Source organism: Typopeltis vanoorti, chromosome 23 (genome assembly GCF_054136105.1).
Source record: "Typopeltis vanoorti isolate ZY-2024b chromosome 23, IOZ_Tvanoo_1.0, whole genome shotgun sequence".
Classification (NCBI taxonomy): domain Eukaryota; kingdom Metazoa; phylum Arthropoda; class Arachnida; order Uropygi; family Thelyphonidae; genus Typopeltis; species Typopeltis vanoorti.
In genome coordinates this window covers 58313600-58327551 of record NC_143571.1, presented here as the reverse complement: position 1 = coordinate 58327551, position 13952 = coordinate 58313600, and the positions used below count along the sequence as shown (strand labels likewise).

The 13952-nt window shown below is 35.1% G+C and overlaps 1 protein-coding gene and 1 long non-coding RNA gene across 2 annotated transcripts in view; both read right to left on the bottom strand.

Annotated features, from left to right (window-relative positions):
- Positions 1-5501: 5501 nt before the first annotated feature.
- On the bottom strand, positions 5502-11966 carry LOC150093884 (uncharacterized). The gene is made up of 2 exons (XR_016550308.1): positions 6448-11966; positions 5502-6401 (listed from the first exon to the last, which is right to left on the bottom strand). It is a non-coding gene; the product is annotated as an uncharacterized LOC150093884 (long non-coding RNA).
- Positions 11967-12144: 178 nt separating this feature from the next.
- LOC150093882 (uncharacterized) overlaps positions 12145-13952 on the bottom strand; it is a 127474-nt gene continuing 125666 nt past the window's right edge. The window contains exon 8 of the mRNA XM_090413126.1: positions 12145-12509. Within this exon, the coding sequence (XP_090269252.1) occupies positions 12474-12509 (36 nt within the window). The 3' untranslated portion in view covers positions 12145-12473. The remainder of the gene's footprint in view (positions 12510-13952) is intronic.

Below are 13952 nucleotides of genomic sequence, written 5' to 3'. Positions count from 1 at the left end.
AACTATGAATTTCAGAGGTGGCAGTGTGATGGTATGTTCCTGTTTTTATTATTTTTTATGGTTTGACCTCAGATCTCTGTTTGTGGCACCAAGAATATTGAACTACAACAGGTATTGCAATATTCTGGACAATGCAATGCTTTGTACTTTGTGGCATTTCTACAGAAATTACCATTTTTTTTTTAGTAAGACAATGCACCGTGTCATGAGGCTGTTGTAACTGTGTGGTTAGTGGACACGAACATCACAACACTTGACTGGCCTCCACAGAGCCCTGATCTCAAATCCTATTGAACATCTGCGAAATGAACTGGACTGTCAGGTAAGGTCAAGGGATGTTCACCACACAACAGTCCAGTATCTCAATACATACCGCACGAAGAATGGTCCAAACTTCCCATTGATCACTATCACATGCTTGTGAAAAGTATGCCCTGTAGGATTGCTGCAGTCATTGCAGCAAAAGGAGGTCCTACCTCTTATTAAGGTGAGTGCAATGGCTGTTTGTTCCTCATTTTATGGTGTCCGTTGACTTCTCTCCAAGCAGTGTATCTTTATTATGAGGAAAGTGGAAGACATCCTGAAGAGTTGATTTTACCTGTAAATCATATACACATCAACAGCACACACCGAAAATCTGGGATTTAAACCCTATGTCTCCAAGCAAGGCAATTTTGTTATCAGAATGATCAGCACTGTGTTTCAAACAATCTCACTTAATGTAATTTACAAGATCAAATACTTCATGGAATGGCACAGCTCAAAACCAACTTTTAGTAGAGCTAATTCCTTGGATAGATTGTGGTTTGCTTAATACAAGACCAACTACTTCATCTTCAGTTGAAAAAGCCTTTATAGACGTCCTTGCAACTTTTGACATTCAAAGCGAGATCCTTTCATTCAGAGGGCAGATATCCTTTACTATAAAAGTGTTTTCATTTTTCCTTTTTTTACTCCCTTTAAATCACATTCTACACTAGTTATAAACCTACAGCACATGAATAGCGTGATTGGGCTAAACATTTATATCAATAAGGGAGTTTAAAATATCAATCTCATACACAAAGAACAAAAGAAACATCAACAGAGATTGAATTTATCTATCTATGGAAAATATATGAACTGATAAGTGACTAACTATACTCTATTTCAGGTTATCATGGAAGTAGTGGAATAAGCTATATTTCCGGCTTTTCTTATCATTCGTACTATAGGCTTACGCTGCATAATATAGTTCCTTAATTTTTTTTTACGTTATCACCTCGTGTGTTACTTTGTATATAATTATTTTACTTCCTTACTTGCCGATGCTAGAATTATGTTTCATACCATTAAATTCCCAAGGAACTTATTTTTGGAAAATGCAATTATCATGTGGTCTCCAGCGCCTTTACCCTAAACATGGTGGAGATAACTCGCATTCGCGGTAGTTCTAAATTAGTAACGCATCCTAAAGGCAAATCTCTGAAAAGTGCATCATACTAAATGTTTACGCTAGTTTACGGACGAGAAATCTTGATGAAACAATGGGCAATATCGCGAAGCAAATAGCGGAACTGACAGGTGTAAGCAAGACTGCAGTATACCGCATGAAGAAGGAATTGATCGCGATGGCACAACTGCGTAAGCCGGGAAAAAAAAAAAAAGAAGCCTAGCGCCGTAAGACTACACACACGCTCGCTGAAATACCACTTTACAGTCAGCAATTCGTCAGAAAGTGCACGATTTCTTCCGAAAGAACGAATTTTCTACAATATATATATATAAGGTAATGACTGCTGAAAGCAATGATGATCTCCCTCACATTTCATTAACTACTTACCGGTTGTTAACATGTTCATTGCCAATCACGCGATGCGAGTTCTCACCAAACGGTCGATCACGCATTATCGCGTTGACGTCGCTAACTAAATAAAAAAATAAAAAAAATTTGGCCACCACACGAAATTTCAATTTTCAGCTTGGCAATGAACGATATCGCGCGATGCGAGTTCTCACCAAACGGCCGATCACGCGTTATCGCGTGGACGTTGCTAACTAAATAAAAAAAAAACACAAGGAAGCAATCATCGGCATTACTTGAAAGGGAAGATATAATTTTATGGTGTCACCATTTGTATTCTATCAGGAAATATCGCAGTGAGGGACGAAAAATTTATTATACAGACGAAACCTGGGTGAATGCCAGTCATACCTGCACTAGTTCTCCAGGACACGACAGTAAAAAGTGCTCGTCAAGCATTTTTGTTGGGCTTAACGACAGACCTGAAAGCACCGAGTGGAAAGGGTTCTTGTATTAATCATAACATACGCCGGCAGCGAAGACTGATTTGTACCATGGTCCATTGAAATTTTATGAGCGCAGAAATCACAAGGTGATTATCATAAGGAAATGGATGGAAAGCACTGTGAACATTGGTTCACGAACATGTTTTTGCAAAACATTGAGCCTAACAGCGTTATTGTAATGGACAGCATGCCTTACCATTCTGTCTGACTAAAATCTCAGAATCTCAGGCTACATGCTAAAAGGACATTCAGAAGTCGCTGAAGGAAAAAGGAATCAGTTTTACTTCTGATATGGTGAAAATAGAACCATTGACATCAATATTCAGCAGCAGTAAATGTCAAGATTCAGTTTCATAAATATCGTATTGACAGCAATGAACAGAAAGGACACAGTTGTCTTCCACCATACCATTGTGAAGTGAACCCCACAGAACTCATCTGGGCACAAATTAAGGAGCATGTTGCAGCGAAAAATACAACTTTCAAAATTTCAGATGTTGAAAAACTGGTCATGGAAGGATTTCAAAAAATTTGAGTACAATATGGAAAGGAAAAGCTGCATAATCCATGGTATTGAAGAAAAATTGTCCCCCCCCCCTAGATGGAATGATAGATGAGGTGGTGGAAAACGTTTCATGGTAGATGACAGCTCTGAATCTTTATTTAGTGAAGATGCAGAATCTGATGATACTACCACAGCCTGAGTGGTGTTGAGGAGCTTCCTCATTAAATTAATGAGTTTATGTATATATTATTGTAGGGAAATGTGCGTTGTGACCAGCAAGTTCACTTCATAATGTAAACAATCACTGCTTATCTTAAGCCAGTTTATAACAAACTATAGGACATCTACTTTGTTACAGCCTATCAGTAAATCCCCGAAAATCCAAAGGCCCAGTCATGAGTCATCTTGGCCATGCAGTTTCATATTATTAGCAATCATGTTACACGTAGGTGTGATTTGGGTAATGACGGCTTTTAGATTTTCTACGCATGTGCTTAGTTACAAATGCGACGCGCTTCACTGTTGCCATAGTAACAGTGAACTAATATCCCACCACCTTCGAAAGGTACAGCGCCTGTAGGATGTTTTTTATTTCCAAGATAACATGAAAAAGAGTATAGTGAACATAACCATACATTAGTAATTTATTACCGTATTTCCCCGAAAATAAGCCTTAGCATGATTTTTCAGGATGCTCGTAATATAACCCTAGTTAAGATCGTCAGCCAGACGGACACATTTAGTAGGTCCGTTGCATCACACGACGGACGTATTGAATTATAAAATATTAATATATAATTAAATATAAATAAATATTATGGACATTAATACTTAAAATGAATAATAATATAAATTATAATTAAGTATTTGTGAATACCCAAACAGGCACCTTTGGACGAGAGGTAAATGCCTATGTAAACAGATGAACTCAAGACTTATTGCCGAATGACCAATCGGAGTACACAACACACGAATAACATGCACACTTGATAATGAACAGACGCGGTTGTGTGTTGTAACGGACGTACTTAATGCACTCATGTGAAATAAAGAAACGTTTTCTGAATTTTGATGCCTGAAATTTTTCGTCGCTTTTGTGTGGACTATCATTCTTAACTGTCATCATTTTTATTGCCACTCCTCTCTCATAAGTCTTCAATTAACACCTGATTTAAGGGTAGATTTAAAGGGAATAATATTTTACCCCCCAGACAAGATGAGTGCAAAAAGAAAGACCTATTCCATCGAGTACAAGAAAGGAATCGTGGAGGACTCCTGGGGAAAGAATCTTACAGCTTTCTGCAAAGAGAAGTTGGATCTCCGAATGGTCTGAAAATAGCAGAGTATGATAACCTCAGTCAACAGGTGGACGAGGGAAATGCTAAGTGCAAGTGTGGATCAGGTCGGCAACCATTATTTCCTGAGCTGGAAGACACCATCTGTGAATGGATTGCTGACAGGAGAGCAAAGGCTTTGGTTGTGTGCAGGGCTGATATTCAAGCATTTGCCCTTGCAATGGCACCACAGTTAGAAATATCCCCAGAAGAATTCAAAGCATCACAACACTGGCTGGATGGCTTCCTTCAGCAATATGAACTGTCTCTAAGAAGATCGATAACGCTGTTGCATCGACTTTTCTAAATACCAACTCTCCAACATGATTGCTATGGATGAAACAGCAGTGCTTATGGGCGAAGGATCTCAAACGACAATTGATCAGAGGGGTGCCTCGTCAATCTACATTCCCTCCACTGGTTATGAAAGTGCATGTGTTACCTGTATTTTGGGAATTTGTCTGGATGGAAAGAAAGCCCACCTCTAATGATCACTAAGGGCAAGAAAGATAAGATTGAACGTGTTTCAGGCATTTATGTTCTTGAAACCGAAAAAGCCTGGCAAACAGCAGTTATAAGGAAGTGGGTCAATTTAATGTTGCCACTTGTTTTGCGAGGTGGCCAAAGAGGTCTGCTAGTCTGGGATTCAGCCAGCACTCATCGTGCTAAAGACAATAACTTCCTTGCAGAGAGAATAGATCAAATAATGATTCCCACAGGAATGACTGTCTATCTCCAGACTCTTGATATTGCAATAAACAAGCCATTCAAGGACCATTTGTGCATGGAAATCAATGACTACATTGAAAATAGAATGGAGAGAAATCAGAGTGGAAACTTTGTGAAGCCTAGCCTGCAAGAGGTTGTGACTTGGGTGAAGAATTCATGGGATAAAATCACTGACAGCTGTGTTGCCAATGCACTACAAGCAGGCTACATGGACAAGTGCTCATTTAAAGAGAGCTCTATTGCTGGACATGAGAAATTGGGGTCAATGGTTCTACAGGAAATGGAGTCGCAAGAAATTCAGGCCGGAATTCAGAGAGATATCACGATGTTCCAGAAGAAGATGACATGACTGCATTTGAATAAATGTAGATTGTTGTACATGAAAAAATAAGACATCCCCCTGAAAATAAGCCCTAATGCGTCTTTTGGAGCAAATATTAATATAAGACCCGGTCTTATTTTTGGGGAAATACGGTAATAGCAATGGTTTGTGTGATAAGAGTAGTTCAGTTTGAGCTATGAAATACATATTTTATGCATGTAATGGTTCACAAAATTCATTCTGAAGAAAGTATTTTTGAACGTAATGAGTAAACAGAAACAACACAGTATAAAAAGTTTAATGAGGATTAATAAAAATATGCTTTAGTATTTTGAATTTCAGCAATTTTATTTACATAAAATATATAGAAAACTGAATACAGAAAAAAATAAGTCAAGTAATTAAATGAGTTCTTGCCCATTTAATAAAAACTACTTCCTTGATGTAAGTCAAAAGGAAAGCTTCAAATGTTAAGTGCTAAATTTTTAAATGCCAGAATTATGCCTCTCTAACATCTAAGCAACACATGAGAATGAAGTACAACAAACTTCGAATATGATAATGTTATTTTCGACCACTGAATATTATACAAAAAACATAAAACTGGGTTTTAATTGGTCAGAGATTTGTACAGAGATGTAGCCTACTAGTTTCACCAACGTGACTGTTAGTTTCGTCTGGGTACACACACATACAAAAAAAAAAACGCCGAAACAGCTTAAAACAGAACAGAAACAAGCTCAAGTATCAGCTAAACAAGCTTAACTTTGCAGTCTCTCCAGAGTTTATACCGAAAGTAGATATGATGTGCAGCATTGAGAAGGTACTCCATTCTTTACCTGAACCTGCTGCTAATGATTTGAGGTTGAAGACTGCAATCATCCTCTCATCCTCATGACCCCCAAACAAGATCACTCCCCCCTTGAGAAAAAAGAGCACTAACCAATTTAAAGAAAAACGAAGAAATCATTATCCTCAAGGCAGACAAAGGAAACGCTACCATCTTTTTTAAATACCAGAGATTATACCTCTAAGATCTCGGTGTTGCTTTCTACGTAATATGAACAATTGGCCGAGAGATCATAAAAAGAAATTGAAGTCATTACATCCATTAACTCCACGATTATATAGTTTCACCGAAGGTTCATAAAACCGGAATACCTCTTCGTCCAATAGCGGATGGGATAAATTCCCCTACTTACTATCAAAATATTTAGCTAGTCTTCTGAAAGCACATATTCATAATATGTGCTTTCAGAAGACTAGACTTTCAGAACATTTTATTGAAAAGCTAAGAAATATCGCAATATCAGGAACAGACATTCTTGTTAGCCTAGATGTAGTGTCTCTGTTTACAAATGTCCTGAATGAAGTCATAATCATCATAGACAATCTATTTCCTCAAAATATTGCTCAACTTTATAGTCACTGCCTCAATTGAAATTACTTCAAATGGAATGGTAAGATCTATAAACAGCTATCAGGTTTTGCAATGGTCCTCCATGTGTGGACTTATTTATGGAAAAGTTTGAAAAAGTTATCTTGTCACATATGGATACAAAACCATCCGTATGGTGGAGATATGATAATATTTTCATCATATGGAAACATAGTGAAGCAGAACTATTTGATTTCCTAACTTCAATAAACTCGTTTCATCAAAAAACCAAGTTAACCTTACAACACAAAAGGGAAGGAAAATTACCATTTCTAGATGCATTAATCACAAAACAAACAGATGGCAATATTGATCTAAAGGTTTACTGCAAGTTACCTACATTTTTCTTCATCCCACCATATTTCACAAAAGTTCAGTACTATACATATATGCTGAAAAACAGGGCAGTTTGAATCATAAGACAAAGTTTTAACAGATGAATTAGATTTCATCTTCCAAACTTTAACAATGGTTATCCGAAAAATTTGTTAAAAAAAAAGATTCTTTTTCTCCAACCCCTCCCAACAGCAAACCCAAGAAACTCACTAGGATATCCATTTCCATTCTTTTTGCTGGCATAGTTTCACAAAAAATTGCAAAACTGCAAAGACTTCACGAGATCCGAGTAGTATTCAAACCAATTAAGACAGTTTTCAACTTGTTACGGTCACAAGGACAAGATTGCTTTCTGTAAACATCCTGGATTATACAACATTCCTTGCTCTTGCAGTTTACATTACATATGACAAACTTCTAGAAGTTTAGAGATAAGACAAAAAGAACACATTGGAGACGGTAACAGCGACAGGGAAGACAATTCCAGTTTAGCTCTCTATTTTTCTAATACTAATCACAATATTGAATGGGATAAAGCACTATGCCATTTTCACACCCGCAACATCAAAGAGGCTGCAGTAGTGATCCGTTCAAGAGGCAGCCTTAACAGAAACCAAGGGATGATCCTTGGTGACATCTGGAAAATTCTCATAAGATCACTCAACACATCAGAGTTCAACTTTGCAGCCAATTATAGAACGCGCCTTTATAACAATGACTGCTAACATACACACTTCATGCATTTGGTGTAACATTTCATTTGAATTTTGATAATAATTAGCATTTGGTTATGTTTTAACCTGATACTTTAGCTTGTTTCTGTTCTGTTTTAAGCTGTGTTTTTTCGTGTGCCCAGAAGAAGCAAACAGTCATGTTGGCAAAACTAGCAGGCTACATCTCTGTACAAATCTCCAACCAATTAAAACCCAGTTTTATATGTTTCCTTGTATAAACTTCAAATATATTCATAACGTTTTTACAGTCTGAGAATCACAGATAAGAAGTGCATCAGCAGTCCTGAAGTAGATGACTCTTCAAAGAAATTAAATTAAGTATCTCTTAAATAGATTCTTTGTTGAACGATTATATAAAAATTATGTACAGTAATACCCCAACCATAAGACACTTTACTCTTCAATACTTTTCAATTATGACCAATGCCCATTTATACAGCACTACATTCGCTCATACAATAGTTTTAGCAACAATGACACTCCTGTGAATCAGTTGATGGGCAGTTTACATGAACTGCTTGTTTATGATCATTGTTCACTACATCTCTCTCTTTCTCCGCGTGTGTTGCTGTGACTTTTAAACGTTATTTTATTGTTGTATAAATAGGCATTTGGTCATAATTGAAAAGTATTGAAGAATAAAGTGTCTTTAAATTCAAAGTATGCTATTGAAAATTCAAATGGTGCTATTGCTTCTGGTGAAAAGAAGAAACATAAGGCTGTTACATTACATGCTAAGATTAATTTAGTAATGATGGTATTGAACACCAAGATAGGCTGCAGACTAAACTTACTTTATCTTTGTTAAAAACAAATACAAAGTTCTCAGTGAAGTGAAAAGTGCTGTCCTGTTCTATCAAGTGTCTTCTTCATCCAAGAGGTTGACTATTATCGATCTCAACTTGAAATCCATAATGTGCAGTAGAAAGATAAGATGGTGAGGCTCTAATATCTGCCATCTAATAGCTGCTCTAATATCAGTCATATTCTATGTCTGTAGATATGTTTCTGAGAAAAAAAAAAAAAACTTCACCTCCATATGAGACTGGCTAATTCACCTTTTTACTGAAAAGCGCAGACAAAGACCTCTCATGTCACAGACAAGATTCCAATCCAGGTCTTTCCAATCAAAGGGCAATGTCAAAACCAACTGAGCTACTACAGAGGCGCAAAAAGTACTATACTAGTAAATACCAAAGTTTTCCATAACTGTGACAATTTTACTGCCAAAACAGAAAAACTTTTAATGGTGTAGATTGATGACCAAATTGAATGGTATGTTCTCTTAAGCAGACTATTCAAGAATAACTTTTGTTTGCAAAAATTATTCAAAATTTTTTGTTTGTGTATCTGATATAAATAAATGCTTTATGTACATGCATAGCTGCTTAAAAACATTATTAAACCATTACATGCATCTAAATGGGGAAAAAATAAAATAAAAAGGCACTGATTTGTATATGACTGGAATTTAACGTGTCATGTGACTGGGGTATGCCTGTACATCAATTTTTAATAGTACTACATTGGCAAGATACATTTTATGGTGCCACACTTGTGAAAAAAAACTACAAAACAAAGTATTCAAAAAATATAAAAAATCACAGCATTCATGTGCCTGTGAATATCACACGTATCCCATTAAAATGAAAATTTAAAAAATATTAAATTAAATATTTTACAAATCATTTCAAATATAAAACTCAGTTATATATTGATACTGAAGTTAATACTGATCACATAAAAACATTTTGAAGAAAAATAAAGACAGCTCATTAAATGATATGGAAGAATGATTTTAGTTGAAATCAGATGAAAATCCACAGCTTCATGACTCTAGACACACTTAAATGGAAGAATGAGTCAGTATTTGAAGTCTGTATGTTTTTTAAAATTACATTTATAAATTCTTTTTATTTGGTACATTCTATCACATTTATGGGAATAAAAACAGATACTAACCATTTCCAAACCTTAATATATATTGTATTTACTAAAATTAATTTTTTTGAGATATAGCAAATACAGTAGTCATTAAACATGACTAATTTTTCTGCATTCTGTTTTTCTATCTGTTAGAGCCCCTGTGGCAAAGAACAAAACAAATATATTTTGATCACATATCAAAATACCTTATACTATTTATGATTTTAAGCATTCAGAAACAAATTGCAATTTGCCACAGTAATGGTTTGGGACAAGTCTCTGGAATCAGAAGACTCATCATGAGAGACTAACTCCTACAGACAACAGTACATATCATTCCACATTGAAACATTCATCACTCATGCAAAAAAAAAATTCCCCTTTTCTCCTCTGTGTTCACATGAATCTTGTACAGTTTTACCACATCAGCTTTTCTCCTATTTGCATAGCTCTGCAGAGTAAATTTCCTTAATCTGTCCTTGTATCCAACATTCCAGTCCTGAGAGCCTATAAATCCAATGATACATTAGTCAGTATACAGTGGAATTGTCACCTTGTTATCCGTACTTGTCAGTACCCATCCTTTTCAATATGGCAGCAAATTTTAGATAACCTTTTACAACTTCAGCAATGTGTCCACTGAATTTCCAGTGCCCTATTCATACACTAGCAGATTAGAAATTCCATTCCTCTTTCACCTCCTGGAACAAAGTTCCTCCAAAATATCTCATTTTATCTTCTCTGTCAAGTGCATTTGTAGTTCAATTTAATTAAAAAACTACATTTCTTAAAAACTGTAAAATTAACTAACTACAAAATGTGTCTTCTTCTCCCATAGTCCTAAATGAACCGTTGGGTCATTCATGGCTGGTAGGTGATATTCTTTGCTAGCATCCTCCAGTCGTCTCGATCTCTCGTTCTTGATGTCAGTTGAGAAAGGGAGGAATTTATCCATTTTTTGATGTTGTCGGTCCATTTTAATCGAGGTCAGCCCCTAACCCTTGATCCCGGAACAATTCCTTCTAGTGTTTACTTTGGAATGCCATTAGCCCTCTCCACATGTCCGAACCATTTCATCTGTCTTCTTCTGATGACTGTCAGAATATTTTCCCTTTTTCTACCATCTATTGTATCAATCAGTTTTCGGACATTTTCATTGGTTTCGTGAGCAGTATAGGGAATTCTCAAAAGTCTTCTGTAAGTTTTCATTTCGAAAGATAGGAGTCTCCTCTCATCCTCCTTCAATAAAGTCCAGGCCTCACAACCATACAAGAGGACAGAATTCACCAAGGTGTCAATTAGTCTTAGTCTGGTTGTGATTGCTATTCTGTTATCTTCCCACAATGGTTTTAACTTCTGTAGGGCCATGGTTGCCTTAGCAATTCGGTATTTAACGTCGGTTTTTGAACGACCATCTTGACTCAAAGTGCTTCCTATTAAGTACACAAAATGTGTACTTAAACAAAAATCACTGAAGTTTTTAAAATAGAGCCCTTCATGTGTGTGTGTGTCACAAAGACTATTCTTTCACCAACAAACTGAATTATTTTGAAAAGTTGCATAGGTTCTCCAGAAAAATTGTAAAAGAAGGAGAAATGACAAAGCACAATATAAAATTTGCATTCTATCCAGTTGACAGGTCAGTGCTGATGATTAGAACACCATGGAAACTCAAAATACACTACTGCTGATAAAACATCACACCCTCTAGGGAAAATACCACACTGCTGTTTTTCTTCATGCAGGATTGATGTCCTATTATCATATTTATATGAAGCCAAACTATTTGACCAAAACAGGCCACTACGCGAATATGTATGGGGGAACATAAAAAAGAATACTGCATACTTAAAACAACAAACAGACCACTCAGATCCTAACTGGGGTTAAAATATGCAACTGTAAAATAAAAGCATGATTCATGCATTTATCTAGCTCAACTACTGAACACTGCACACAATCAGGTGCACTGTGCTACTTTAGCCACCAAATGATTTAATTTTCTGTAAAACAACGACCATTATTCCTAAATAGCTGATATTTAAGTTTTTAAGTTTGCAAAATGATTTTAGCTTTGTAATTAGTTTTATACTTATATTTAGACATGCGATTTATAGGATGTAAGCTATATGCTGATAATCTGAATACATCTCATTTCATGAAAACATACGTAGTTATTAAGTTTAGTCAGCTATAAGAATTATATCTTTAGGATTTATCTCTGAACAAATATGAATCATAAATAATTAAATTACAAAATTTCACCTGTACCTCATACATAAACTAGGATATTTTCATTATATATATATATATATTTTTTTTTTTTGAAAGTTTATTTTTCACTTGGTTAGACTATAATAAATTTAGTTTAATCCTTTATCCAAGTGTGAGCAAACAAAGTTTGCACCTGAAAGTATCTTCAAGACTGGGGTAAGGTAGTACAACCTTACCTCGGTCTTGAAGATACTTTCAGGTGCAAACTTTGTTTGCTCACACTTGGATAAAGAATTAAACTAAATTTATTATATATATATATATATATTAATATTTCATTAATATGAAGCATCATCCTTCACATTATTCCTTCTTTCATTCTCCATACAATACCATTAGTACTAATTAATTAAACTGATAATACTTCTGCTAGTTAAGGCACAGATGTTAAATGCTAGCACTTATAATGTTCTTTTTTTCTGTTTTCTATAAATTAATAAAAATGAAATAAAAGAAAGCACATCTTTACAAACTTTTGATAGTAAAACAAATATAAAGTCATGGGAAATTTGATTTTTAGTGCTAGCACACACTTGGTATAAAAGGCACACAAATTATATGAAAAGAAGAATTAGATATTTGTGCACTATTTTTTTACCATCGGTGTTCCATATGGACTATACTGTAATAAAAGAAAGGGAAAATATTAGTGTCAAACATTTGTTGAGTATGTACAAGACATAATATATAAAACTATTAAATAGCTAAAAAAATAAATAGCAGAATAAATATATTAAAATGCTTTAAGAAGCATTATTTACCAAGTAACTTTTTTTTTTTAATTACAAGACATAATCAGAAGGATATGATTTAAAAATGCACTGATAATTCTTAAAACTATTATACTAACAAACCTCCATAGAATAAATACTGCTGGAGGTTTACTCAACCAGTAGGTGTAGTAGACCTCCAAGAAGACCTATCATTACTGGCCTGGCTTCTACTATTTTCTCAAGCCATGCCTGGTAATAGCACCTCTGCTCTCCAACCAGCATGCCATAGGTTCAAATCCCATTGGGATATCAATGACTGAATGTCTTTAGGTGGTAGATGAATTTCATCACAGATTATGAAGCTACCACCACAGCATTACTTATTGCATGCCTGGACTGAAAAATGTTCCATGTTTTGTTTGGTCTCTAAAGCATCGTTTCTAGATTATCCAACCACCTACTCACCAGTATTAACATATAACAGGTTTACAATTTAGTGAGAAAAATTCAAATAAACATTACAGTAACATATTCCACACACTTCACTATTCTCCATGTAAAAAACCTAATCCTCACTTCTCAGTGAAGTAACTTTTCACTTCACTGAAAAATTACTAACATTAAAAATAAATGATATAGTTAAAAAAAAAAAAAAATCAGAAATATGGTTTCAAAATAACAAACAACAAAAAATGCCACACACACTACAACACTAGTACCTTTTATGTTAATTTATTAATATGCTAAATATGTAAATTATACTTGCCAAGAAATTATATTCTTGCTTAATCATTTATCCAAGCATAATCAAACAAAAGTTTGCATGTAAAGTATCTTCACAACTAAGTCCACTTGTATATAGAGGCTGATGACTTCATATCAATTGCCTTAATATTTCATAATGCAAAGCACATATCCTTTTGGATGTGCATGCACTTTAAATAACATCATCAAATCAAGACCAAAATAAACCTAGAGAAAGAATTTTTTTTTTCTTTTCATGTGAATCCCACTCTCAAACAGTTTTAAGCCTATCATACATTTAGTACTGCATGGGTGGGCTACAAGGCATGTGGTACTTTTTCAAACCAATTTAGGCCTCCAAATACGAGCAAGATGGAGACATCACACAGGGTGATGAAGACACTCGCAAATGTCCGGGCCACAGTGCAATTCAAACCCACAGCTAGCATATTGAGAGTAGATGAGCTGTCCACTTGTAAATGTGTTTTACAAATGGACAGCATATTATATATAAGTAAATGTGTTTTAATCAGCCAGCTAGATTGTCCACTTGGACAATCTGGCTGGCTGATTAAAACACATTTACTACAATATTACAGCCACAACTG